General features: G+C 50.6%; 9 protein-coding genes across 9 annotated transcripts; 4 read left to right on the top strand and 5 right to left on the bottom strand.

Moving 5' to 3' along the window:
• Window positions 1–452: 452 nt before the first annotated feature.
• On the top strand, window positions 453–1,451 carry TAF11 (TATA-binding protein-associated factor TAF11; the record flags this gene model as incomplete). Its single annotated transcript, XM_076635266.1, has 4 exons — window positions 453–854; window positions 922–1,056; window positions 1,128–1,224; window positions 1,315–1,451. 4 exons carry the CDS (start codon window positions 453–455, stop codon window positions 1,449–1,451), a joined length of 771 nt encoding a protein of 256 aa, XP_076484747.1.
• Window positions 1,452–1,680: 229 nt separating this feature from the next.
• Window positions 1,681–2,875, bottom strand: JCM6883_002395 (uncharacterized protein; the record flags this gene model as incomplete). Its single annotated transcript, XM_076635265.1, has 2 exons — window positions 1,681–2,459; window positions 2,512–2,875. 2 exons carry the CDS (start codon window positions 2,873–2,875, stop codon window positions 1,681–1,683), a joined length of 1,143 nt encoding a protein of 380 aa, XP_076484746.1.
• A 1,309-nt stretch (window positions 2,876–4,184) lies between these two features.
• Window positions 4,185–6,463, bottom strand: JCM6883_002394 (uncharacterized protein; the record flags this gene model as incomplete). The annotated part of the gene is made up of 8 exons (XM_076635264.1): window positions 4,185–4,208; window positions 4,276–4,329; window positions 4,396–4,648; window positions 4,742–5,038; window positions 5,104–5,503; window positions 5,567–5,701; window positions 5,770–6,108; window positions 6,175–6,463. The coding sequence occupies 8 exons, from the start codon at window positions 6,461–6,463 to the stop codon at window positions 4,185–4,187; spliced, it is 1,791 nt and encodes a 596-aa protein (XP_076484745.1).
• Window positions 6,464–6,630: 167 nt separating this feature from the next.
• Window positions 6,631–10,213, top strand: JCM6883_002393 (uncharacterized protein; the record flags this gene model as incomplete). The annotated part of the gene is made up of 8 exons (XM_076635263.1): window positions 6,631–6,756; window positions 6,967–7,620; window positions 7,771–7,863; window positions 7,954–8,652; window positions 8,719–9,186; window positions 9,265–9,495; window positions 9,554–9,874; window positions 9,935–10,213. 8 exons carry the CDS (start codon window positions 6,631–6,633, stop codon window positions 10,211–10,213), a joined length of 2,871 nt encoding a protein of 956 aa, XP_076484744.1.
• Window positions 10,214–14,108: 3,895 nt separating this feature from the next.
• Window positions 14,109–15,357, bottom strand: JCM6883_002392 (uncharacterized protein; the record flags this gene model as incomplete). The annotated part of the gene is made up of 7 exons (XM_076635262.1): window positions 14,109–14,288; window positions 14,354–14,428; window positions 14,533–14,735; window positions 14,805–14,877; window positions 14,957–15,027; window positions 15,101–15,178; window positions 15,264–15,357. 7 exons carry the CDS (start codon window positions 15,355–15,357, stop codon window positions 14,109–14,111), a joined length of 774 nt encoding a protein of 257 aa, XP_076484743.1.
• Window positions 15,358–16,457: 1,100 nt separating this feature from the next.
• On the top strand, window positions 16,458–17,220 carry JCM6883_002391 (uncharacterized protein; the record flags this gene model as incomplete). The annotated part of the gene is made up of 5 exons (XM_076635261.1): window positions 16,458–16,558; window positions 16,640–16,676; window positions 16,754–16,765; window positions 16,828–17,000; window positions 17,103–17,220. 5 exons carry the CDS (start codon window positions 16,458–16,460, stop codon window positions 17,218–17,220), a joined length of 441 nt encoding a protein of 146 aa, XP_076484742.1.
• A 289-nt stretch (window positions 17,221–17,509) lies between these two features.
• Window positions 17,510–19,637, bottom strand: JCM6883_002390 (uncharacterized protein; the record flags this gene model as incomplete). Its single annotated transcript, XM_076635260.1, has 6 exons — window positions 17,510–17,985; window positions 18,070–18,471; window positions 18,557–18,585; window positions 18,650–18,840; window positions 18,910–19,215; window positions 19,266–19,637. 6 exons carry the CDS (start codon window positions 19,635–19,637, stop codon window positions 17,510–17,512), a joined length of 1,776 nt encoding a protein of 591 aa, XP_076484741.1.
• Window positions 19,638–22,097: 2,460 nt separating this feature from the next.
• Window positions 22,098–22,456, bottom strand: JCM6883_002389 (uncharacterized protein; the record flags this gene model as incomplete). Its single annotated transcript, XM_076635259.1, has 3 exons — window positions 22,098–22,234; window positions 22,305–22,335; window positions 22,409–22,456. 3 exons carry the CDS (start codon window positions 22,454–22,456, stop codon window positions 22,098–22,100), a joined length of 216 nt encoding a protein of 71 aa, XP_076484740.1.
• A 443-nt stretch (window positions 22,457–22,899) lies between these two features.
• On the top strand, window positions 22,900–23,227 carry JCM6883_002388 (uncharacterized protein; the record flags this gene model as incomplete). Its single annotated transcript, XM_076635258.1, has 1 exon — window positions 22,900–23,227. A coding segment is annotated over one exon (328 nt), but the record flags the coding sequence as incomplete, so codon positions are not given.
• Window position 23,228: the final 1 nt, after the last annotated feature.

The raw sequence follows: 23,228 nt of genomic DNA, 5'->3' as shown, positions 1-23,228 counted from the left end.
GAATTCGAAAAGAGACTCAAGATTCGATTTCGGTCTCTTAGCCGCTACGCAGCTGCACTGGCTGTACTTCATTAGATTGCCGGGACAAACCCTACGACGTTGCTCCCTTTCCCAGCACTAGCCCTGCGAAAGACGAGCGAAAGAGGGGACTCGGGGGATGAGTTCACGGCGCGCGTTCGGGGACAGCGCCATATGAGGCCGTACCGGGACCAGACGGCTCGCGACATCAATTGAGGACGAGAGGTCGAGGGAAAGAAGCGTTCGCGAGTTGAATGGAGCTCGAGAGGAGAAGCAACGGGGTCGGGATCTGAATCAGGTCGAAGTCGGGTCACACGTCGTAGGCTGCTATTCAGTTGGACGTCGCGATGGCCTCGTTGCGGACGCGTGTATGAGAGGAAGGAAGCGAAGAGCACCGCTTCCTCATCTCTTCCCTTCACTTTCCCATTCAGAACATGGTTAAACGACCTGCCTCTACTGCCGGCTCACCACCACCTCTATCAGCTAGTACCTCGACTGCAACCGGCATCCCAAAAGCGAAGAAACCTCGAACGACGAAACCCAAGAAATCGAAGAAAGGAGCTGGAGGGGATTCAACTCCAGCGGGATCACCACCGCCTGGAACTCCTGGATTCGCGAGTAGTCCGCCTGCTGGCGGGGCGGGTAGTCCTCCGGTCCGAGGGAGAAGTCAGAGCGTGTTTGATGGAGAGGGAACGACGACTACGGGAGGAGGGGGAAAGAAGGGGAAGGGCAAAGGGAAAGCTGCACAGAACGTAGAGGAAGAGGCGGAAGAGCAACAACCTCTAGAGGATCAAGATGCGGAAGATGAGGACGATTTGGAGTTCTCGGATGATGAAGTACGATTCTTCCCTCTCCCTGACCTCATTTAGTCTCAAGAACTGACGCAGCCTACCCTTGTTTTAGTTCGGATCGAATGCGCAAGAAATCGCGAAACAGAAGGAGGATTTGAGAGTGTTGTTGGAACATTTCGATTCGGAGCAAATGAATCGTTACGAGCACTACCGTCGTTCAGGTCTCAATAAAGCTTCAGTCAGAAAGGTACGCTTTCACTCTCCCATTCTCCCTCGACAGAACGAATACTGATACCGGAAGCGAGCGTCGTTGCACAGTTGGTGAATCAAGTTTTGGGTCAAACGGTTTCTCCCTCGATCTTGACTGTCGTGAGAGGATTCGCGAAAGTATTCGTCGGTGAAATCGTCGAGAAAGGTACGTACATTGCACCCATGATTCTCCCTTCCGTCTCTGGCGCGATCTCGATGTGAGAGTCGTCTAGACTGACTCCTTTTCTCCACTCAGCTCGAACAAATAACCCTCATCCAGGACCTCTGACTCCGCAAGATCTGAGAGATGCGTACAGAGTATACCTGCAAGAGCATGAAGGACCGGGAGCGGGAGGCCAAGGAGGCGGGAGGAAGAAAATGTTTGTGAGATGAAAACGAGAACTGGAAATCGTGGAGACTCTCTGTTTTTCCTCTACTCTCTCTTCGTATTCGGCGCGTGAGGACGAGATTCGTACACAATCGTAGTAGCGAGATCGCACAACATATCATTTGGCAATGTGAATTCAAAGAAAAGAGGGAAAAAGAGAATCTATTCGAACAGAGAGTGCGGATGAGCAGCGATTCGAGCGAGTCGAAACAGTGACTGGACGTACAATGAAGTTCAAGCGATCGAAAGGTGCGCGAACCTATCTTCCCACCTCCCGCTAACTCCTTCGATTCCGTAACGATCGGGCCACTCGAGCCGGTCCCTGTCTAGTTCGGATTCCCGTTCCTCGAACTCATACAGGAGTGCATCTCTTTCCTCAATCCAAGCCAGAAGCATATGGTCGTCCCATCCCTGTCCCTCGTAAATCACTCTTTTCGCTTTGAACCCATCAAATTCCCCCCTAGCGATCTCCCCCAAACGATCCAACAGTTTGAACAACTCGTCGATGTAATCATCTATCCCATCGTTATAAAGCGAAGATTCTACGTTCAGGTGAAATGTCTCCAAATCGAACCCCTTCGTTTCCCAGGAAAAGAATTCCATGTCTCCGGGACAATTTCGTGCTTTGTACCAAACCGACAGATGCTTGAGCTTGTCGCCGAATAGTTCTGGATGATTGAGGATCGTAACGATGAAAGCATCGCCCCACAGACTCGCCCTAATGTCGAGAATCTCTATTCGAAGTAACCATTCGCCTAGATTTTCTCGAATCCATTCAACCGAGTCTTCATCTCGAACGTCAAGACTCAGGTGTTTCAAGCTCGGCAAGTCGAATCGTTGTAGACCAGTTGGTCGGGCGCGATTTGGCGGGGGGTACTTCCAGTCATGCGCGAAATCTTTGTACGTTTCGGGATAGTGCAGTTCGAAGCGCTCAAGATTGGGAAGCGAAATCTTAGCTTCGGTAAGCGGATTCGAATGTTGAAATCGAGCATGTATAGAGAGGACCTTGAGGCCTACTTCAAGGTGTCAAAGCAGAGCCGAAACGAGAGAGAGGCGAAAACTTACTTGAGAATCGTGAGTAGATATCCAAGAACTCGATACTTTCCTCATTGACGTGGTCCAGAACCTCCACCTTACTCCAGATCTCTTCGTCCTTTCTGACGCCGAGTAAGATTCCCAAGTTTCCTTCAAGTCGCAACGTTTTCGTTCTAAACTTTCTTTCCGTCATCTTCCAACCTTCGAGAAGCTGTTTAGCCTTGTAACCCATTCCGTCGTCGCTCTTCTGTATCCATATCGCCTCGAAGAGTAGTTCTTGTGCCAAAGGAGTCCACGTGGGATGAACGCGAGCGAGAGAAAGAAGGAAGTCGGTGCATGCGCGGTACTTCCAATGGGGGAGATCAGAGAAGGAAGTAGTATAGCGGTCAGGCATTGTGGCCTGGATGGTGGGTCGCAGGAGTTCAGTGGGAAGCGAGTGGATAGACATCGAGTCGTGTTTGTCGAAAGCGCACTCGGCCTTCGTAGGAGGGAAACCGAGTCGTGTATGAGCCGGTAGATCGATAACTTGGCGTATTGTTCGGGTACTTCAAGGTCGTCGCAGATGAGCGATAACGGAAAAGAGTCGATTTGGAGATCAAGAAGAGAATCTCTTCGATTTCGCTCTTCGCTCTCCTCCCTCCAGATCCTCAACCTTTCCAAGAAATCTATCAGTCAATCAGCCACCCTCCTCCGACCTTCGAAGCGACAGATTGACGAGTTGACCCGATTCGGAACCCTTTCGTCACGAGCTCCACTCTCCTCTCTTCTCCGGCGACAACTCGACCTTGAACTTTCTTTACGAGCCATATTGTAGCTTCCCAATCGTTCTATAACCACGGCAAATCCCTATCGCGAAGCCGACATCCTCTTCGACGTTTTCTCCCTTCCTCGTGTGAATCTACTCTCTTCCCCTCTCCCTCCCTTCCGATGTCGATCCACTCCCTCCCTACCAAGCTCCTTCAATCCATTATCGGCCTCTCTCTACCCGCTACACCTTTCTCTGACCTCTCACGCCGATTACCGCTCTCGAAACCGATCTCACATTTTCCTCGTTCTCGTCCATTCGTCTTGGACTCCCTGGGCGCACGAACTGCTGTCCAAGGAGATATGGAGTAGCGAAGACAATGAACTGATTCTTTCTCGCCCGGTTAAGAGACGAGTGAAGCTATTGATTCAGCAGAGCAGTCGAATCCTATTCCTTCTCCTGCCTCAACGAGTCCGTATCGCTGTTTGAGGTCTTTTGCACCTCACCTCTGCCATAGCATGCCTTTTATTGTCTGTCTCGCTGTGTCCGAGCAGGTCTTCGTCAGCAATAGAGTAAACGACGTTTCCGCGAGTTTTTTCTAAAGACCGTGCTCTTTCAACTCTTACCTTGATTCCTTGCTCATCTCTGACGGCAGGGACATGCCCCATAGCGTCTCCCCATCACGGAGTCCGATCCCTCGAGACGACTGAACGATTAGCGGGATGGCTTCGACCCGAATCGAATTCTTCCTCGCAACTAATTCTCGGGCGATCTCTAGGCTGTGTCTCATCGATTTGATCCGGTTTCGATGCTCAATGAGAGGGAGTGACAGACTGTTATTCCAAAAGTGATTATGGTTGGGAGCTGTGAGAGGAGAAAGTGCAATAAAACAAAGGGGGTCTTTTTTCGTATTCGTTATTTACAGATAACATCCTTTTTCCTTGAAGAGTTCATCGGTCTAGTTCGTTCGGTTGAGACCGAGCTGATCGCGATTGAAGGCGAGTCAGTACGCTATGACGCGCGTGAGAAAGGAGAGGAGGTAGAATTACCTTTTCGGAATGAGTAGGGTAGTCCCTCAAGAATGCTAATTGTGCTCTCGTAGCCTATTCACATATACCACCTCATCAGCTTCTATCTCATCAGGAGGTAGAGAGAGCGAGTAAACTCACATTCTCGTAAGTCAGCGCATTAACCAATTCCTGTTCCGTCCTCGCCATTCCTGCACTTCTTTCAAACATATCAACCGCTTCATGTACCTTGTTCTGTTGCAACAACAGTTGAGCGAGGGTAGCGACTCCAACGTCACATTGAGGGTCGATTTCGATCGCTTCTCGACAGATCTTTTCGGCGGTCGCGAAATCTTGAGTTGATTGGAAGAGGGCGAGAGCTTTGTTCACCATCGGGAGAACGTTTCGAGGGTGACTAGCGACCAGGGAAAGGGAGAGTGCAAGAGGGGGAGTCAGCGAACGGCGATCAGAACAGAGAGAGAAAACGAGAGAAAGAGAGAGAACTCACGTATTCTTTGCCAATTCGATACTCTTATCAAAGTTCTTGACGGCCTCATCGAATTTCCCTTGATCCAACAACAATTCCCCGTAATAATTGTAAACTTCGGGACTTTCTTGATTCTCCCTAATCAATTTCCTGAACCCATGCATCGCCTTCTCCGTTTCGCCCGATTTGTACAACGCGACGGCGAGTTGAATTTGAGAGAAGATGAAAGAAGGGTCGAGAGAAGTCGATTGTTTGTATTCCGACATGGCTTTCGAGAATTCTCCGGTGATGAAATAAACTTGTCCTCGATGATAGTAACTACAATCACAATCGTCGTCAGTCTCTCTTGACCAGGTGAGTAAGAAAGAGGGAGAAAGACTCACACATCAGGGTTCTTCTGATCGACCTGTAACGCTTTCTCGAAATCCTTCATCGCTTCCTCCGGTTTGCCCAATTCCATATGTACGCTCGCCTTCTTGACCCAACTCTGTCCATTCCTCTCATCGATCCTCGTACTTTCCTCCAAATCCTCGAGTGCGCCTTGGGCGTTACTCATGATGAATTTGAACGTCGCCCTCATGTTGTACGCCTGAGCTCGGTGTTGAGGTGAAGAGATCCCTTGGACGATCGATTCGTGGTACATACTGAAAGCGTGGGCGAAGGATTTTGCGGTAAGAGCTTCGTGAGCGAGGAGATAGGTCTCGTCTCCCGTTGTGGGGTTAGATGGGAGTTGAGGCGCAGGTTGAGGTCGGAACGCTTGGAGGTAGGCTTCGATGAATGTAGCTACTCAAGTGGAACGAGATTAGTAGAGTTTGAGAGAGGAAGGAGGAAAGAATGAGAGCGTACCGGAAGGAAGTTGAGGTTCACGTTTTTCAAGAATCTGAGCGGCTTTCTCAGTAGCGAGTTGTTTCATGACTCGTTCGACTGAGTCGGTCGTAGCTTGAGTCGTAAAGTTATCGATAATCGCCGCCGCCGTGAAATCTGAATTGAATACCTCCGAATCGAGAATCAGTTTTCGATTCTCACCTCGATTCTGAAAGAGAACTCACCGCATAGAGCGAGGTAAAGGTTCTCTACTCCACCGATCTGTTCCCTAGCCGTAGCTCTCCTATTCAACGCCTTAATATAACTCGGATCCAACCTCAAAGCTTCCGAACAATCCCTCACTACTTTCTCCAACTCGTTCAAATTCGTATAACAAGCGGCACGGTTCGAGTAGAATACGGCTTGTTCTTCACATTCGATCGCTTTCGAATAGAGTTGAACGGCTTGAAGGTATTGTTTCGAAGAGTAGAGTTTGTTTCCTCGAGCTTTTAGAGTGAGAGCGGCTTTAGATCGCGCGGAAGGAGTCATGAGGGAGATATCGGTTGAAGTCAAGTTTAGGGGATCTACTCTCTCATATAACTGATCAGCCAACAGCTCAGGGAGAGAGGAAGGAGAGAGTTCGTTCTCACCATCGTCATCTTTCTTTTCCTGGGTTGTCGCATCTTTCTCTCCCGCCTCCGTCCCCGTAATCTCTTCGTTCGACCCACCAGTCGTAGATTTCTTACTCTTCTTCGATTTCTTCTTACTCGATCCCGATCCAGATGAAGGAGGAGGAGGAGAGACGGTCGAATTGTAATAAAGTACTCCGGCGGTCGAGAGAGTGATCGCTGCTGCCGTGATCAAAAGAGCACGTCGATGGGAAGTGAAGAATTGAGAGATTTGAGATCCGGTCGAAGCGTTCGGTGGTGCGTTAGCCATCGTGTGAGCTGGTGTGAGAAGAGAGAGAGCCTAGAGAGAGGAACTTCAACCAATGAAATTCGAACCTCCCAAAAGGGGAACTCTTCTTTCACACATCTTCCATCTCCCATCTCTCATCGTCTCTCGCACTCGTCACTACCTACGATTTCAGAGAGCAATCAAAAAGGATGGCAGACCCGACGATGGACGAATCGCAGTCGCTGTCACAGATGAGAAAGAGTTATAAACTCGCAGCTGTTTCACACTTCGTCGGACTCTATTCTCATCATCTAGACTTCAAACACAACGTACAAGTGAGTCCTCTACTTCTTTCTCCACTCCATGGTGGTGGGCCGAGGTCAGGGCGAGAGGAAGGAGGGGAGTTAGCTCAGAGGGGAAAGGGAGGCTTGTTTACCTTGAATTCCCCTCCTCCTCAACCCGGGCTCCTGAGCTCTCCCTGACCCCCTGGTCCTCGAATGATACGATCCAACAAATGACTGACTCCTCCGACGTCGCGCTCATAGGAACTCGAACAAGACTTGTTACCCTCTCACGCCTCTCAAGAAACCTACCTCCCCTACCTCCTCGGTAAACTCCTAAACACCCTCTCGAACGATCGCAACACGAACCATACGAACTGGTTGAACGCTTTGCGACGTTCTTACAATCGACGAGTTTCAATGAGACAAGATAATCCGTTCTATCAGTATTTGATCGTTCCCGATGCGGTCGTACGTAAAGAACTCGAAGCGGAACGATTGAAGGCGATCAAAGGGGAAGAAGAGGATGGGGAGGGAATGGATGAGGAGAGGAAGAAAGGAATTCTTTTGGAGAGTGAGGAGAAATTGAGAGCGGCGGAAGGGAAGAAACCTCTCAAACAATCCTCGTCGTATATCAAACCCGAGGAGTCTTCGTCGGCGGATATCGATATGGGAGGAGCAACGGCGGAAGCTCAAATCCCTTTACAAGAAAATGCGGTTAATGATGGATTCAATGCCGAAATGGCGGATACGATCGCGAGGGACGCGGCTCAAGCTGGAGTTACGGATCAACTCGAAGGCGAAATGGTCAAGAAGGAGGAAGAGAATGGAGCAGCGGGAGCAGGAGGAGAGGGAGAGGAACAGTTTTGGGAAGAACAGAGGGCGGTTGAATGGAAGGATTTGTCGCTTGAAACCAAAGTAAGTACACTTCTATCTCATCTGACAATCACCTCTCAATGATCCTGGACTGACCTCGTTTCGTTTTGACTCGCTCGTTTCTCTTCTCTTTCCCTTTCTCGTTTTCTCCCTTTCCCACGCTCTCCTCCCCTCAATCAATCTCTACTTCAGATCGACGCCATCTACAACGTCTGTGAATGGCACATGGTAGATCCCGACAAGCAATTCCGTAAATACCTTCAATTTGACGGAGAATCCGCCTGGGTTCGTTTCCTCTCTCTCGCTCTCTCTCGTCCTCCCATCTTCTTTCTGATCTGACTCTCCTTCGTCTCTTATGATGTGTGTTGAATGTAGCAGCGACTCGAACCGATCGGTTTAGACTCTTCCCAAAACTATTACTACCATCTCTCGGACGATCGACTCTGGATCCAACGACCCGTTCCTTCCCTCGAACAAGCTCGTGAGATGGGTTGTCCCGAAATGGAGGAACCGATCAAGAAACCCAAGAATTTGTTAGGATTGAGAGCGGGACCGAGGGATAAGAGTAAGAAGGGAACGGTCACGGGTACGGTGAGGTTTAAATTGATGAGGGATCCGAAGACTGGAGAATTTAAACAAGTCAAGGAGGAGGAGAACATCGTTGGAAGAAAGACGAAGGAAGAGGATGGAGAGTTTACCCTCGATGGACAGGGACAAGGAGGAGAAGTTTCGAAACCGGAAGGGCAGAAACTCGTCGAAGAAGAAGATGGAGAAGATTTATTCGCCGAATTGGAAGATTCTTCTCGACAAAAGAAACTCGAGGAACGTAATCAACAGAATGAATTGAAGAAGGAAGAAGAAGCGAGGGAATTGACGGAATGGGAACGAGAAATTTGGGCCGAACGTTGGAGAGCTGAGAACACTCCTGGGTTCAACGAATGGGAAGCGGTTTGCGTCGATTTGAACGATTGGAGGGAACTTGAGAAGAGGTTTGAGGGATCAGTCGATGAGGGTGAGAGGAATTTGAGACAGTATATCGTCGATTGGATTCCTGAATACGAGAAACTCTTAGCCGTACGCTCTTTCTCTCTCTCTCCTCTGTTCGCTGCGAAGCTGACTCGTCCTCGTCGTTTTTCGCAGGAACGAGCGAAATCTCTCGAAGAAGAACAAGCCGCTGCTGCTTCTCGACAAGCAGCAGCCCGAACTATTCGCGACTCGACGATGGACACTGTCGCCCGACTCGCCGCCGAAGAAGCCGCACTCGCCGAACGATTCACCCGCGTTACTCGAGGCCAACTCTCCCATCTCGACGACAACAACGGTTCCCCATCCTCCTCATCGTCGAAACAACTCCCTCCCGGTGAATCTCGAGAAGACCGACTCAAGAAACGAGAAGAGGAGAAACGAGCTCGTACGGAACTCGAGGAACAGAGGATGTTGGATCAAGTAAGGGAACAGGAGAGGGAAGAGGCGAGGATGAGGAATGGTGGAGTGTTACCTTATGAGATGATGAATGATCAGGAGAAGGCGAATTACGAGTTTGAACAGGAGAAGGAACAGAAACGATTACAGAAAGAGGCCGAGAAGAAAAAGAGGGAAGATATCAAAGTGCGTCCAGTCTTTCTCTCAGCCACGCGATGCATTTCGATCGAGTGAAAGCTGATGATAAGACGGTGTTGCGTGCAGCGTCAACGAGCGAAAGAACGTCGAGCCGAACTCAAAGCTGAAAAAGAAGCGGCCGATGCTGAACTCGCCGAATTCGAAGCGGAAATCAACCCTCATCAAGAACCCGTTTACGCCGCTCCAGTTCAACAATATCATCAACCTCAACCGGGACTTCCGATTCCGAACCCGCTCGCTGAAGAACCTCCTTGGTATACCGATTGCGAAGTTTGCGGTCGACAAGGTTGGAATATCGTAAGCTGCCCTTCCGGTTTCCCCGCTCGACTCGTTACTGACACTTGCTCTCGCGTAGGATGACGGAGTCGAGACGATTTGTTGTGAACAATGCGAAGAATGGCAACATCTACCTTGTCACATTCAACGTGACGCTCTCGAAGGACGACAACCCGTCAATTATTCCGACGACGCGTACAAGTTCTACTGCATTCGTTGTCAACAACAACCTGGTCGTCTACCTCGACCGGTCCCTCCAGCTCACGAATTACCTCCTCCTCCCCCTCCGATCCTCGTTCCTCCTCCCGCTCCAGTCATGCCCGTTCCTCCCGTCGCGGGTCAGAAGAGGAAAGCTCAACCGAAATCTCAACCCGCGCCGAAGAAACCTAAACCTCAAAAAGTGAGTCTCCTCGTTCGTTTCCCTCGTTCTCTCGACTGATCTTCAATCTTGTTTGTCTAGGCTTCTCCCTCGAATGGATCTTACGGAACGCCTCATCACCCTCTCTACCACCCTTCCGCCTACGCGAACGTCCCCTCTCCTCAACCTTCTCCTCCTCAACCTCAACCCGTTCAACCTCAACCTCAACCGGCTGCAGCTGCAGCTGCGGCAGCTCAACCTCAAATGACGTATGAAGAGTTATCGAATCGAGTTCAACAAGATCCGAGGTTGTTGGCTCAGTTACCTCCGGCTTATCAACAACATTTCTCGGAGAAATTTGGAATTCCTTTACCTCAATAAACTCCCCTTCATCTTCCCTCCCCTATTCTACTCTACTCTACTCTCTCCTTTCGGGTAAAGAGGTTTCGTGATTTCTCTCTGTCTAATCTGTGATGGTCTTTCTTTCTTTCTCTCTGAAAAAAACAACATCTTTTCATTCCACTTTCTCACTATCTGTCATAACGGTTACTTCTTTCTACTCTACTTCTTTCCTTTCACTTCTCTGCTACTAAAGAATCTAAACTTCGTCTTCTTCTCTCCACTAAAAGAACCTTGATCTCTTCTTCACTTTTTTTTTGCTTTTTCTGCTGGAATCTCGACTGTTGCTGTTCCTCTCATTTGCACGAGTGTCTCGTACGCGCTTCCATCTCTAGTGGTCGTCAGCTCGTGATGCTTCGTCGCTGAGGCCCTCGCTTAGAAAAGGAGAGACGAGGGTGAGAAAAAGGCGAAGAAAGAGCGAGGCAAGGTCTCAATGCTTTGCAGTTAACGCCTTTGCTCCGGCTTCAAATCTTTTTAGCGACGGAAGGGCGATTTCACTACGGCCGAAGCTTGCTTGTCGAACCGATTCCGTGGCAATCGCAGACCTCGTCGCAGCAAGGTCGAGCGACGACGAAACGGAAGCGCCGGCCCACGAGGAGAAGTCAGACCGCTCGACTCGATCTGCCTCTTGCTGAGAGACCGAGAATTGGTCTCGAACATTCGAGCTCGTACTACGACGCGCCAGGGAGAATGCAAGGAGAGATTTATTTCGACGACGGTATCCGATTTGAGAGGCGTGAGAGAAGATATCGGACAAAGAGAGGTGAACAATAGACCGAAGGAGCTCGGTAGGGTAGGAAGGGAATGAATCGACATCGAGGGCGAGGAAGAGGGGAAGGAGGAAATAGGAAACTTGGTTCGAGGGGAGAAAGCGGCGCGGTTGGAGTCGATTCTGATATCAGGTCTTGCGTCGTTGCGAGAGCGTCCGTGGGTTTACCTGTCGCTTGGGGAACAGGGTTCGTAGTCGACTCGTGAGGCAGGTGAGAGGAGAGAACAGCGTAGCCGGGGAAGAACCGTTCCGAATCGGGTCAAGTCGTCAATTTATCGTCTTCGAAGGTCGTCGGAGGGTGGCTAGTTGACTGCTAGATTGTGTGAAGAGGTCGAGGACCTGAAGGAGCGAGAGGGAAGAGCCAGAGCGAGGAGATTCTCCTCTTGATCTCTAAATCGACTCTTTCCCGCTACGACTCACCTGCGACGGCCTTGTACTGCTCAATTTGAATTGAACGCCAACTCGTCGGTCTACCTGTGACAACTCGATCCGGTCTCCCCTCTTGAGATCCCGCTCAACGACTCTTCACCCTCACCGGAATGTCTATTCACTCGCTCCCGACCGAACTCTTACGATCCATTCTGCACTGCACCATACTCTTCGAACCCAGAGCCGACTGCAGACAGGATTCTCCCTTCTCTATCCTTTCGGAATCGGAATACCGCGAACGAATCGAATTCCTCCTCTCCCTCGCTCTCGTTCATTCCTCTTGGACTCCTCTCGCGCAAGACTTACTTTTCAGGGAGGTATGGTTGAAGGCATGCGACGACAACATGCCTAAGAAGGCTGGGTTGCTTCTCGAAAGTTGGAAAAAGACAGGGAGAAGATTCCAAACGAGAAAGTTACGAGTTGAAGGTAATTTGGGGATGTTGCTTGGCCTCACGAAAGATGAAGGGATATGGAAAGGAGTACAGTGCTTGGAACATGTCAACAGGGATAGCGTGGAGTCGCTCGATATCTATTCCGAATTGTCGAGTAAGTTTCCCTCTCTAGCTTTCTTTTCGACTCTGCTCTGACGCTGTTGAAAGTAGGCCTTAAGATTCTCTCTCTACATGCTCGATATCATTACTCGCATGCTCTTATCGATCGAACGATCTCTCTCCCAAACCTCGAACGATTCGAACTCCACTATCCCGAATCGTACGAAAATTTCATCTACCACGACGGTCCCACGGTCGAGCTCGTCCCACCGGCCTTCAACGATTTTACATACCGAAACTGAAGCACCTCACGCTTGGCGTACGGGACGAAGACTCGGTGAAATGGATTAAGGAAAATCTCGGAAGGTGGTTGCGTCGAATCGAAATTCTCGACATTAGGGCAAACCTGGTGGACGACGCTTGCATAGTGACAATACTCAATCATCCTGAACTCTTCAGCGATACGCTCAAGCACCTATCAGTATGGTTCCAGGCGGCCGATTGCCCGGACAACATGGAATTCTTTTCCTGGGAAACGAAGGGGTTCGAGTTGGAGACATTTCTCCTGAATGTAGAGCCAGCGCCCTATAATGGTGAGATGGAGGATTACATCGACGAACTCTTCAAAGTGGTGAATCGTCTAGGGGAAATCTCAAGCGGGGAATTCGAAGGAATCAAAGCGAAAAGAGTTATCTACGAGGGGGAAGGATGGAACAGTGAACTGCTTCGGGCTTGGATGGACGAGCGAAACGAAGGAATCGAACAATACGACTACGGTCGGGAGCGACTCGATTGGCCCGACACAGGCTGGATTGAAGCGATTAGCAAGAACGAGTGGGAAGATAGATTTGAAGATTTGTAACGTAGATCCTAACGAGGGTCTAGACGTCAATTGTGATCCCTCCAGCGTGTGTCGAATCTCGTATTCCATTTCTCGAATAAGTCGGAGCTTGGTGCTAATTGCTCTCGGTCCCTTTACGGTAACAGACTCATCTCCTCCCCTTTTTCCTTGTGTAGTACCAACAACGCTCATGTCGTAATTTCAATTTTGCTATTGTCTTCCAGTCAATATCCTTTCCACAAGCTCCGAACAGATCTCCGAGAGACCCGGTCTCAAGCCGAGTAACATGAACTGTGCAGGTGTCGGATGGGACTGGAGCGACGAGTCGAGTGACCTCATAGACGGCAGGACTGGGAGGCTGTAGCCGGAAATCGTCGAAAAGGATAGACGAAGCTCTGCTCAGCCCTTCGCCGACTCGCACAGCAAATCGTAAGCAAGTCTCGCAGGACTCCGCGAGAAGCTCCGCCGTACTCTACGGAAGATTGAGTCAACAAGATGGCCCAGAAGCGAGAGAGGTCAAACGAGATCGAAAAGAAGAGTGGAAAAGAATAAGTAAAGTCGGCTCTCTCGCTCTCGCTCGCGCGTGCATGCAGACCACGTCTCGCTTGCTCGCGTCTCCCGACCATCTCAAGTCTGTAATTCAACGACATGACGGTGTGCGCCGGGAACGAACAGTGCGAAAGCTGGAGACCCGAAAAGCGAGCGAGCAGTGTTCCTGTTTACAAATGGTAGAACTGTATTCGTTTACTCTGTTCGAGGAGAAAGAGACGAGAGAACGGCGAGACGGGCTCGAGGAGAGGCGCGAGAGTTGAAACAAACGTGTGATCTTGCGACAAGATCGCAGAGTCAAGATTGAGGCTCAACGACACGAGCGAGATGAAGGATTCGAGCTTTGATGTTCTCGGTAGCTGGACCCGCACCGGTCAACGGGATTCGGCTCGTCGAGACAGGTCTTTCGAGATCAGGAGAGGTGCGGTCGAAGGTGACGTGTGAAGGAAGTAACAGACGAAAGAAGTTCTCGTTCGCGATTGAGACGAAATCGACGTCCAGTCCGCATCCATGCTGCAGATGGTTCAAACTCAAGTAGAACGAGAGAGAACGACCTAATATTGACAACGAAAGAACAAGTTGAAGGCATATAACAAAAACGAGAGACACAGAGAGAGGGAGAGAAAGATTAGTTGTACTGAAAAGAGCGAAAGAGTATACAGACTAGCGTAGAGAGCGGTGATGTACAGAACGAATGAAGATGAATGCGTACATGAGAACGAGAGTGAGAGAAGCAGAGAGAGAGGGGATCGAGAGTCCGGTTCGCAACGTGGCTTGAGCTTGAGATCCTCGCATTCACTAACAAGCGCACCAGCTCCCACCTTCCCCACTCATCTCGTCATCAAGACTAACCGTTCCTCCTCTCCCTCCCGGGAACCCACCCGGAGGTGCTTTCGCTGTTCCATCCGCTCGTTTTTTCCCTCCAGCTGCTGTAGAGCTTGCGGGTTGTTTCGTATAGAGTGAAGGAGTGTCGACGATCTATATTTCAAGGTGAGGTCAATGAAGGGACGGAGTCGGGGGTACAAGGGAAAGGGGAGGCTTACTCTGTCGACGACTTTACCGAAAATTCCAGCGTCTCCAGAAATGTCTTCCCCTCCTTTCTTCGCTGAGCATTCCATCTATCCATCACTCAATTCGAGATCAGTAACGATCTCTCTACTCGACAGGGCATGCAAGCGAGCGAAGAGACCACGTCGCTCGAACAGTCATTCGGAAAACTTACGAATAACCAAGGTGGATTCCTACTCTTCGCAAAATTCTCACCTTCCTCAGTACTAACCACTCTCTGATGTTCCTTATCCACTTTATTCCCGACGATCATTCTCACGACTTCTCTCGATGCGGGACCCGTTCCGGCGAAGGTATCGAGTTCTTGGATCCAGGATGCGAGGGAATCGAATGTGTCGCGGGCGGTGATATCGTACACTGCCGTATACACGCGAGGAGTCAGTGAGGGAAAGAGACGGGAGAGGAATGAGGGAGAAGGAGAGGTACCGAGAATAACTCCTTGAGCTCCGCGATAGTACGAGGATGTCAGAGTTCGGAATCGTTCTTGTCCTGCCGTATCCTACACATCATCCAACATCGTCATCAGTACGGGCCTCAACAGCTCGTCGAAGAGTTTGAGAGAGAGAGTGAGAACTGACCCAAATTGATAATTTCCATCTCCTATTCTTTCTCTCCACAACCTTAACCTTGAAATCAACTCCGATCGTAGCTGTATTCCACTCACGAAATTCCGCCATCAGTTTCCCTTCTTCAGAGGTGAGAAAGTGCAACAGGAGGAATACCTGAAGTTTCCTCTGGAGACAAGAAAGTTTCATCCGTGAACCTTAACAACAAACTAGATTTCCCTACGCTCGAAGCACCTATCCATCCCACTCACTTCGTCAGCTCCTTCACGAGTCAGAGAGAAGGAAGGAGATGAGAGAGAAGAGAGGAATGTTTACTGACCGATGACGAGCAATTTCAAGGTCGTAGGCGGTTCAGAGAGGGTACCGAAATTAGGAGTTGCGGTTGGAGACGCTGAAGAATAGTTCGCTGCCATCTTTCAGAGGCTTGAGGTGGGAGAAGAAGGAGAGAGGCGGGATATGACGCAGTTGGGAGAGTCGAGCGGGAGCCGATGGAACGGGTCGAGTTCGTTGGTTGCTGGGTGTGTCGGCTGACCTTATAGATCAATGCACGCGTAGGTAGCACGTGGTTCAGGGCGAGGTGATTGGAAGAGAGTGAAGGGGGCGAGCGACTGAATTCAGAGTGATCAACAGCACGGCTCTCTCAGCGTGAACGCCACGCAGGGTACTGGCAAGCAAAGCACTACAACAGCATGCGAGAGGAGCGCGGGCCTTGCACAGCAGTGGGAGATAGAGCGGTGATACAAGTTTACTCGTGACAACACTAATCCGTTTACGACACCTACAGCTAGCGCAGACCATACCATTAAGCAATGCATCCGATCCACCGTTATGCAAGCGGTCGACTCAATCTATCAATCAAGGAAGAAAAGATGGAGGTCAGTTCCAAGTTTCCCTTCCAAACTCTTTTCAATGTGTTGTTGATGGATCCGACCGATCATCGCGTGAAGACCGGGTTATGCAGTTTTTATCGGCTTAGCCCCCGACCCATCCCTCCCTTTCCACCCCCATCTCCCAATTCTTCACGAGGAGTAAACCAAGCGAAAAAAAAGAGAAGACAGAGAATGGAGAGAAGAGGAAGGGAGGGACGTTACGACGGGTGCCAGCGTAAGGTTCGTCTTGTCCGAAGGTGGAGGGCGTGGGACGAGATGACTTACGATTCAGGTTGTGAGGTGAAGAAGAGAAGAGCAAGCGTCGAAAATTCTTGGGAGCTCGCTCTCTTCGACAAATTTCTGAAACATCTCAAGCTGGTTCTAGACGCTAGCTAGCAAGCTGACCTACACACGCCTATACCAAATTCGACCCATTACCAACAGTCGCCGGCAATCGCTTTTTTTCGACTCTTTGTTTTTCATCGCTTTGACGCTCCCTCTCTCGGTCTTCGTTTCGGGACTACGCTAGGCCACAACGACAAGACGAGCTGCTCAGGCGCGTGACCGACTCTGGTAAGCTTGAATTCGGACGAAACGCTCTCAACTCGCCGATTTTCTCCCTTCCTCCTCTTCTTCATTCAACCATGTCAACCTCCTCGAAATCCCTTCAAACCGCCGCGGTTAACCCAACTTACGAACCTCAAGCGTACTCGTCGAAGGGCTACCGTACCTTCCGTGATTTCTAGTCAGTTTCTCTTTTCCCCTCACGAAATTGCTCGGCTACCGATTCCATCTCACACAATCACTCTACGATCCCGTCGAGTAGCCCGTACTATCTAGGAGAACATCATCATGCTATCAACGTGAATCCGAGAACGCTCTCTCCCTTTACTCTTGAAAGCTAACCTTTTCTCCACTCTCCTCGCTCTGAACGCTCCAGCGTCGTCTCCACGTAAGTTCCGCACACCGTTCCCATCTCAACGATTCACTGACAGTCGCTCCTCGCTCGCGTAGCTCGTAGGAACCACCATCGCGCTCTCTACTTTCCTCCGTGCGACTCTCGCTACCTTTCCTCTCCTCCTCCCCTCCGAGAAACGTCTTTCCCCTCTTCGATTCGGTACAGAAGGTTGGAAATCTATTGGTCGACTTATTTTGGGTGGGTTCTTACAAGGTTACGTTTGGGCTTGGTTCGTTTGATCTCCTCTCTCTCCTCCTCCTTTCTCTCTCTTTCCCTCACGAGCGAGAAAAAAACCTGATAGAGCAACGGTCATATGGGAGGAGGGATGTAGGGTAGGACATTTCTTCTTTGAGAAGAACAAACCCGCTACGTTCAAACACCCTTTCTACTCGTTCGTTGGGGATTTGAATTTGTGGAAAGAAGTGTTCTTCCTTCAACGCAGACCTTAGCTCCCCGTGTGTATACGTGTATTCTCATCAGTTGATGTGATGTGTTGTTGATCTGTCTCTCTCCGTGACGGGACCAGGACTGTTAGAGGAAAGAGAGAAAGAATAGATTGATGAGAAAAGGAATGAAGAAAACGAAACGAAACGAAATCCGCTATCGACGAAGATATCTTGCTACTCGACAATCAGGCTCACTGCTCCGAGCCGCCGTCGCCCAACGCGACCGGCCTCCGCTCCAGCGACTACAAAAAGAAACCGAAAGAGAATTAAGCTCTGACCCGCCTCCTTTTTCCTACGCCGCAACTCCAGCCGGAACCATCGTAACACCAGCCATGACCTGTCCTCCCGGAATAGCAGCAGGTACAGCAGGAATCGTACTCGGAACGGGTTCAGGAGTCCACCAAACGATACTACTCGAGGAGGAAGACAAGGCGGTAGGAACCGAGAGGGACGACGAGGATCCGAGGTTAACGACGTTGCGGGTTGAGGTTGACAGAGTGGCGGTTCCGGTCAAGGAGAGAGAGGTCTGGAGAGAGCTGTGCTCGACTTCGGAGGCAGAACTTGAGTGACCGTGCGAGATCGATTCGGATTGAGTGACCTTGGAATCGACGACGGGAGTAGGCGAAGAGGCGGTAGAGACGTCTCCCCAGACGAAGGTCGAGTGCTCGTCGTCCTCGAGAGCGTCCGAGATTGAGCCTTTCACGGAAGTTTCGCCCGGAACCCGCATCGTCGCTAGCGAGATGAAGAGGATCAAAGCGGCGATAATGACTATCCGGACGAACCCAGCAATTCAGCGTCGAGCCCACGCAGCACGAGAGAGTTGAGGGGAAACGAAAGAGGGGGAAGACTCACCGAGTAAAAGCGCAATGATCATTTTCTTCCTAAACGCCAAACGATCCAACTGTTGTTGTCTCGCGAATCCATACTCCAAATCTTTCCCCGACGCATACATTTGCGCTTGAATCGTTCGAAACTTGTTATCGAACCCATCATCGCCTCCTCCTGCCGTTCCTCCTCGTGCGCGATTGGTTCCTCCTCCTCGGGTGAACCAACTCGAAATCGAGCTCTTCTTCGACGTGGTTGCGGAGGAAGCGTTACGGATTAAGTCAGGACGACCACGAGAATAAATCCCGTTAACGTAGATGATTCGTTTTGGTTGGTCTTTGCCCGTTACGTGATTGACGATTTCGCGATCGAGTTCGTCGTGTAGGAATCGCATACCGTTCGTGAGTTCCGCGAGTTCAGTGAATGGATCTGATCGTAAGATGCAAGGTTAGTGCGAGGTGTCAAAGCTGAAGAAACTCGAGAGGTAGAAAACGGGAAGGATAAGAAAGCTCACTTTGTAGAGCCCAAAGACCGGCATACGAGCTGGTCGTGAGAATGGATCAGACGCATGCACTCTGTGTAGAGAAATGAGAAGACCGAGACTCACGTTACATGAGATTCTTTAACTCCATCAGCGGCTCCCAACTCCGCCGCTTTCAACAATCCCTTGACATCGTCGTCCTTGATCTCGGGTTCACGTGAACGGACATGACGAGCCATCCAAATTCTCGTACGTTCTCGTTTCTGTTGTTCCTTGTAAGCTCCTTCTCGAATCCTTTCCATCGCAGCTGCAAAATCCTGTCACCACAAAACGTACCTACACTTTCAGCCGCAAGACAAGCAAGTGTAGAGTACAGAGTGACTGACGAGTTTCGCATTAGCCAATTCAAACTTGATCTCCCCGACCTCTTTGATCGATTCACCCGCTTTCCCTTCCTTGATCAACTGTTTAACTTGTTTACTCCATTTATGTAATTGCGTCAACCACGTCTCCAAACTAACGATCTTCTTCCCCGAACTCGTCGTGAGTGCCGCGAGAGCATGCAGATCCGCTTGTAAGGAAACTTGACCGATATCGACGGAGGGGTCGAGGGAAACGATCTTGTTTCGCATGGAAACGATCGAATCGATATCGTTATCCAACGAGTCGATCGTGTGAGTCAAATCATAGATCTGTCGACTCGTTTCTCTTTCGTCAGTTCGAGTCGACCAAACGAGCGGACCTGAGCCATGAATTGTTCCATATCCCCACTCGCCTTGTACCCCGGATCCTCCTCGACTCTTTGCGCTCGACTCTGTCTTCCCTCCCTTTGAAGCTTTCTATCCGCTTCAAAATCCTCCGGATCTTGAAGGGAAGCAGCGTCGAGAGATTTCCGATAATTCTCTTCGAGATCAATGAGTGGTTTCGTCTGTTGATCGACTTCGTCGTCGGATAGAGCGAGTGAAGGTCTTCGAGCAGCAGCAGAAGTAGGGACTGAACTGAGCGATTGACGCCGGGTTCGGTCGTTGAAACCGGAGGGGGAAGGATCAGTTGGGGCGGAGAAAGAGGTTGAACGCCCTCGTCGAGGGAGAGGGGGATCGTAAGGTGACTCCATCTTGATCTCGAGCTGGTCGAGCGGGAAAGGGGAGAAGAGGAAGGGAAAAAAGAGATTCGAGCGGAGTAGGATAAAACGAACTGAGCACGAACGCACAAGCACCGCGGAGGCGACCGGAGTGGGTCACCGAGCGTAGTCTCGATTCTCTGAGCTCGTGCAACCAGACTCAACGAAGCTGAGCAGCCTCCTCATCATCTGAAAGACTCGGAGCTTCCCACCACCAGGTCGGGAGTCGACGGCAGTTGTAGCGCTCCATACGGGGTACTGAGCCATCAGATATTCCTCCGAATACCGCTGAGTCCGTCTCAAGCCGCTGTGTATCAGCAGTCTGTTGTCAAGACTCGAGCGGGGGCCTCGACCGTGTTCGCAGCCTGAATGCTTACCCGACGCGGGTCGAAGCGGCTCCGGCTCGGGTCGGTCTGCAGACGCTATACCGTGTAACTCCCCGGGTCTTTGCCGTATAACTGCATGAAACCCAGAGAGGCGCTATACGGAGTACTAGTATTACTAGCGGGTCGCGGGTGAAATATTTTCTCACAGCAAGGCCGAGACCGCCTGAGACCGTCCTCGGAATTTAAAATCGAGAGATCGTCACGAGAGCCTTCCTTACGCACGTGTTTTTTCTGGGCCTTGTTTGACTCTGTACCGTCTACTACAGCCCTCCTCACCCCCTCGAGTACATGTATTCGCTATGTATGACTGTCTAGTGAGCTCGCGGTCCTCGCCGGGTCTGTTCTGCGCCTGTAAGACGGGTTTTGGCTCGATCTGTCGTAGATTTGGCTCTGGTATATATTCATAGTTTTTCACCAATTGTCAGCTACTCGCTTCGTATAATGGCTACCATGCTAGTCTCGTCTGAATCCTAACTCCCTGCCACTCTTCATGTCTCCCTCGGTTCAATCCTCGGACAGAACTTTTTGCAACTCGCGCTTTTTTTTTTGAAAAAAAATTCAACTTCAGCTGTAACTTTGTCATCTGTCGTGCGCTTGTTACGGCGCCGTTTGTCCTCAGAGGGTAGCTATGTGGTAAGGGAGAGCCGGTTCAGGGTTAGAGGGGGGGATCAGAGTTATAGATGATTTTCTTTTTCCACACAGAATGTACCTACTTCCTCTGGTTAGTGAGAGTTCCAGATAGGTATGTAGCAGTATGTACAAGCCTGACAGCCTCTGAAAAGGAAAAATAACAGCAGAGAACAATCGAGAAGGCTATGTCGAGGATGCAAAAATTTCTACCCGCGACCCGCTGGTAAAGTTTCCCCTGGCTATACGCTCGAGAATGAAAGTCGGATCCGCTTTCTGAGCGCCTTTCGTCTCTCTTCTCCTCTCTCCCGTGCAAGCAGAGGACGCGCTCTTGGTCTCCACCTTGTCTTCCACCTAGTTCTACACATGCGAGCGCTTCTATCCTTGCGAAAGTCGACAATGAGAAGGTAGAAATTGCGCTCTTCGCAACTCACGCTGCAAGGAAGTGGTACAGGCAGATCAATTTGCAGATAACACAGAGGGAGAGTCACGGTGAAATCTAAATAAGACAAAAAAACGAGAACGAAAGTCGGAAAGAGAATGATTCAAGCGAGACCACCCCACCTTTGCGCCGCTCGCGAGATCTCCGCCCTCAGAGCATCCTTGGTCTTCGCACTCGCGATCCGAGTTGCAAGATCTCGAGCACCCTTCCCGAACTGACCATCAAGAAACCTAACGACACTCGTCTCGTTCCACCTCGTCTCAATCTCCAACGACGTAACCAACCCCTCGATGGTCTTCATCCACGTAACGTAAGTGAGCGTACTCCCTCCCTCTCCCCCGAGTCGTGCCATCGCTGATCCGGGTCGAGGTCGCCATTTTGTCTTCCAGATTCCCTCGATCTCTTTCACCGGCAGACAGCCTTCCTTCCCCTGATCCCACTCCTCCCACACGCTCTTGACACTACCGAATTGGGTGATGACGTAGAATGGAATCCACTCTCCTTCTTTCCCTGGCTTCGCATACCACCAGAAGCTCATGTTCTCGATCCTCCTCCCGTAAGCTGAGTAAAGCTGACGCATCTTCTTTTCTTGGTCATCAGGCACAGGCCGGTACGCGGCAGATTGAAGAATTGTCGAAGGACGACCTCGATCAGGGAAAGCAGGGAGAGGTCGAACGAAATCTGACGATGGAGGTACGGAAGTTGAGCGGTATTCGGGACAGGTGCGTAGGACTGACGAGAAGGATCAAAGGAGAAGGGAAGCGAGTTCGAAGGGTGATGCTGTTGAGAGAAAATTGACGAGGAGGAGGAGATAGTCGGAATGACTGAGGAGGAAGAGATCGGAGTCGAGTTCGAGGGTGGAGAGAATGGGGAGAAAGGTGAGCGCTGACGAGGCGAGGGGGTAGAGGGAACTCTCGGAGGCGATGATTGCGGAGTCGTCGTACGAAAGGGGAAGGGAGGAATGGGTGAGGAAGTCGGAAAGTGTGAGGAAGTCGGAAACTAGGATTGCATCTCCTGTTGTTGCTCGCGAGGGGATGCAGCTGAACGAGGAGGTACCCATCCAGGAGGAGGGCCCGCAGATTGGGCGTAAATTGGTTGAGTAGCGGAAGGACGAGGACGAGGGGCTGTTTCTACTACTGTAGAGATTCGGAAAATTGAAAGTCAGTTCGTGTCTGTGAAAGTCGACTCGAGTCAGAGAGAACTCACGAGCCGTCTGCGGTGGAGGTCTAGAGGGATTCTGTGTCAAGACCAAAGGGAAATTGGATCAGCACGATCGAATCAAACCGAACAAAGTCCACATTCCGACTCACACATCTGTTCGTTCGCTGTACCGTTGATGTGAGACCGTCGATAGCCATCTCCTTGAAAGCCTTACAATGCCTGTCGAGAACGCCCGCGGAGTCGTCGAGGCGAACGGGAGAGAAGAAATGACGACGACCGCTACATTCAACAGAGGCGGAGCAGAGCAGCGGAGAGAGAGAGGAAGCAAACAGTCGAACATCAAGGCGTCGGGGGGAGGCAAGGGATAAGGACGAGCATCGAAGAAAGGGAATGACAAGCACCGCGGAAGTCGACCGGAAGTTCCGCATGGATTGAGTGGCTCGGTTCTTGTCCTCTCTTTTCCTCTCCCACCCACTCACCTTCCCTGCACCACATACATAACACATCAGTACCTCACGCTTTATCCCCTCACAAACATCTGTTCCTCTCACTTTCTCTCGCCTTCTCCCAGTCTCCCATCCCCTCTTCATCTGCCCGTTCCCCTTGTGCTCGTTCCTCCTCCCTCGTTCCACCTCACACGATGGGGGTCGGACGCCTCTGGAGCTCGATTCTCGAAGAAGGAGGAGCACAGTTATCGAATTCGTTAGCATTGATGCTTTGGCAGATTCGAAAACGAAACTCTGAATCGGAACCGAATCCTCCTCCCGATACCTACCACTTTATCGACGAAGTAAGTCCGTACTTCTTTGTCGTTAAACAACAACTCCTATCGAATGCAGCCCATCGCCAACTCTCCCCAACCGAGTTCAACAAACTCCTCCAGCTTCGAGTCGAATTAGCGATTGGTGCCGTCATGAAAGCTCGCGAGGAACAAGCTCCGGGTTCCTACCACTCGTGGCTTATCGACGG

This window comes from Sporobolomyces salmoneus (genome assembly GCF_050403485.1).
Source record: "Sporobolomyces salmoneus JCM6883 DNA, S_salmoneus_JCM6883_v1_ctg90, whole genome shotgun sequence".
Lineage (NCBI taxonomy): Eukaryota > Fungi > Basidiomycota > Microbotryomycetes > Sporidiobolales > Sporidiobolaceae > Sporobolomyces > Sporobolomyces salmoneus.
This window is presented reverse-complemented; position numbering and strand designations above follow the sequence as displayed.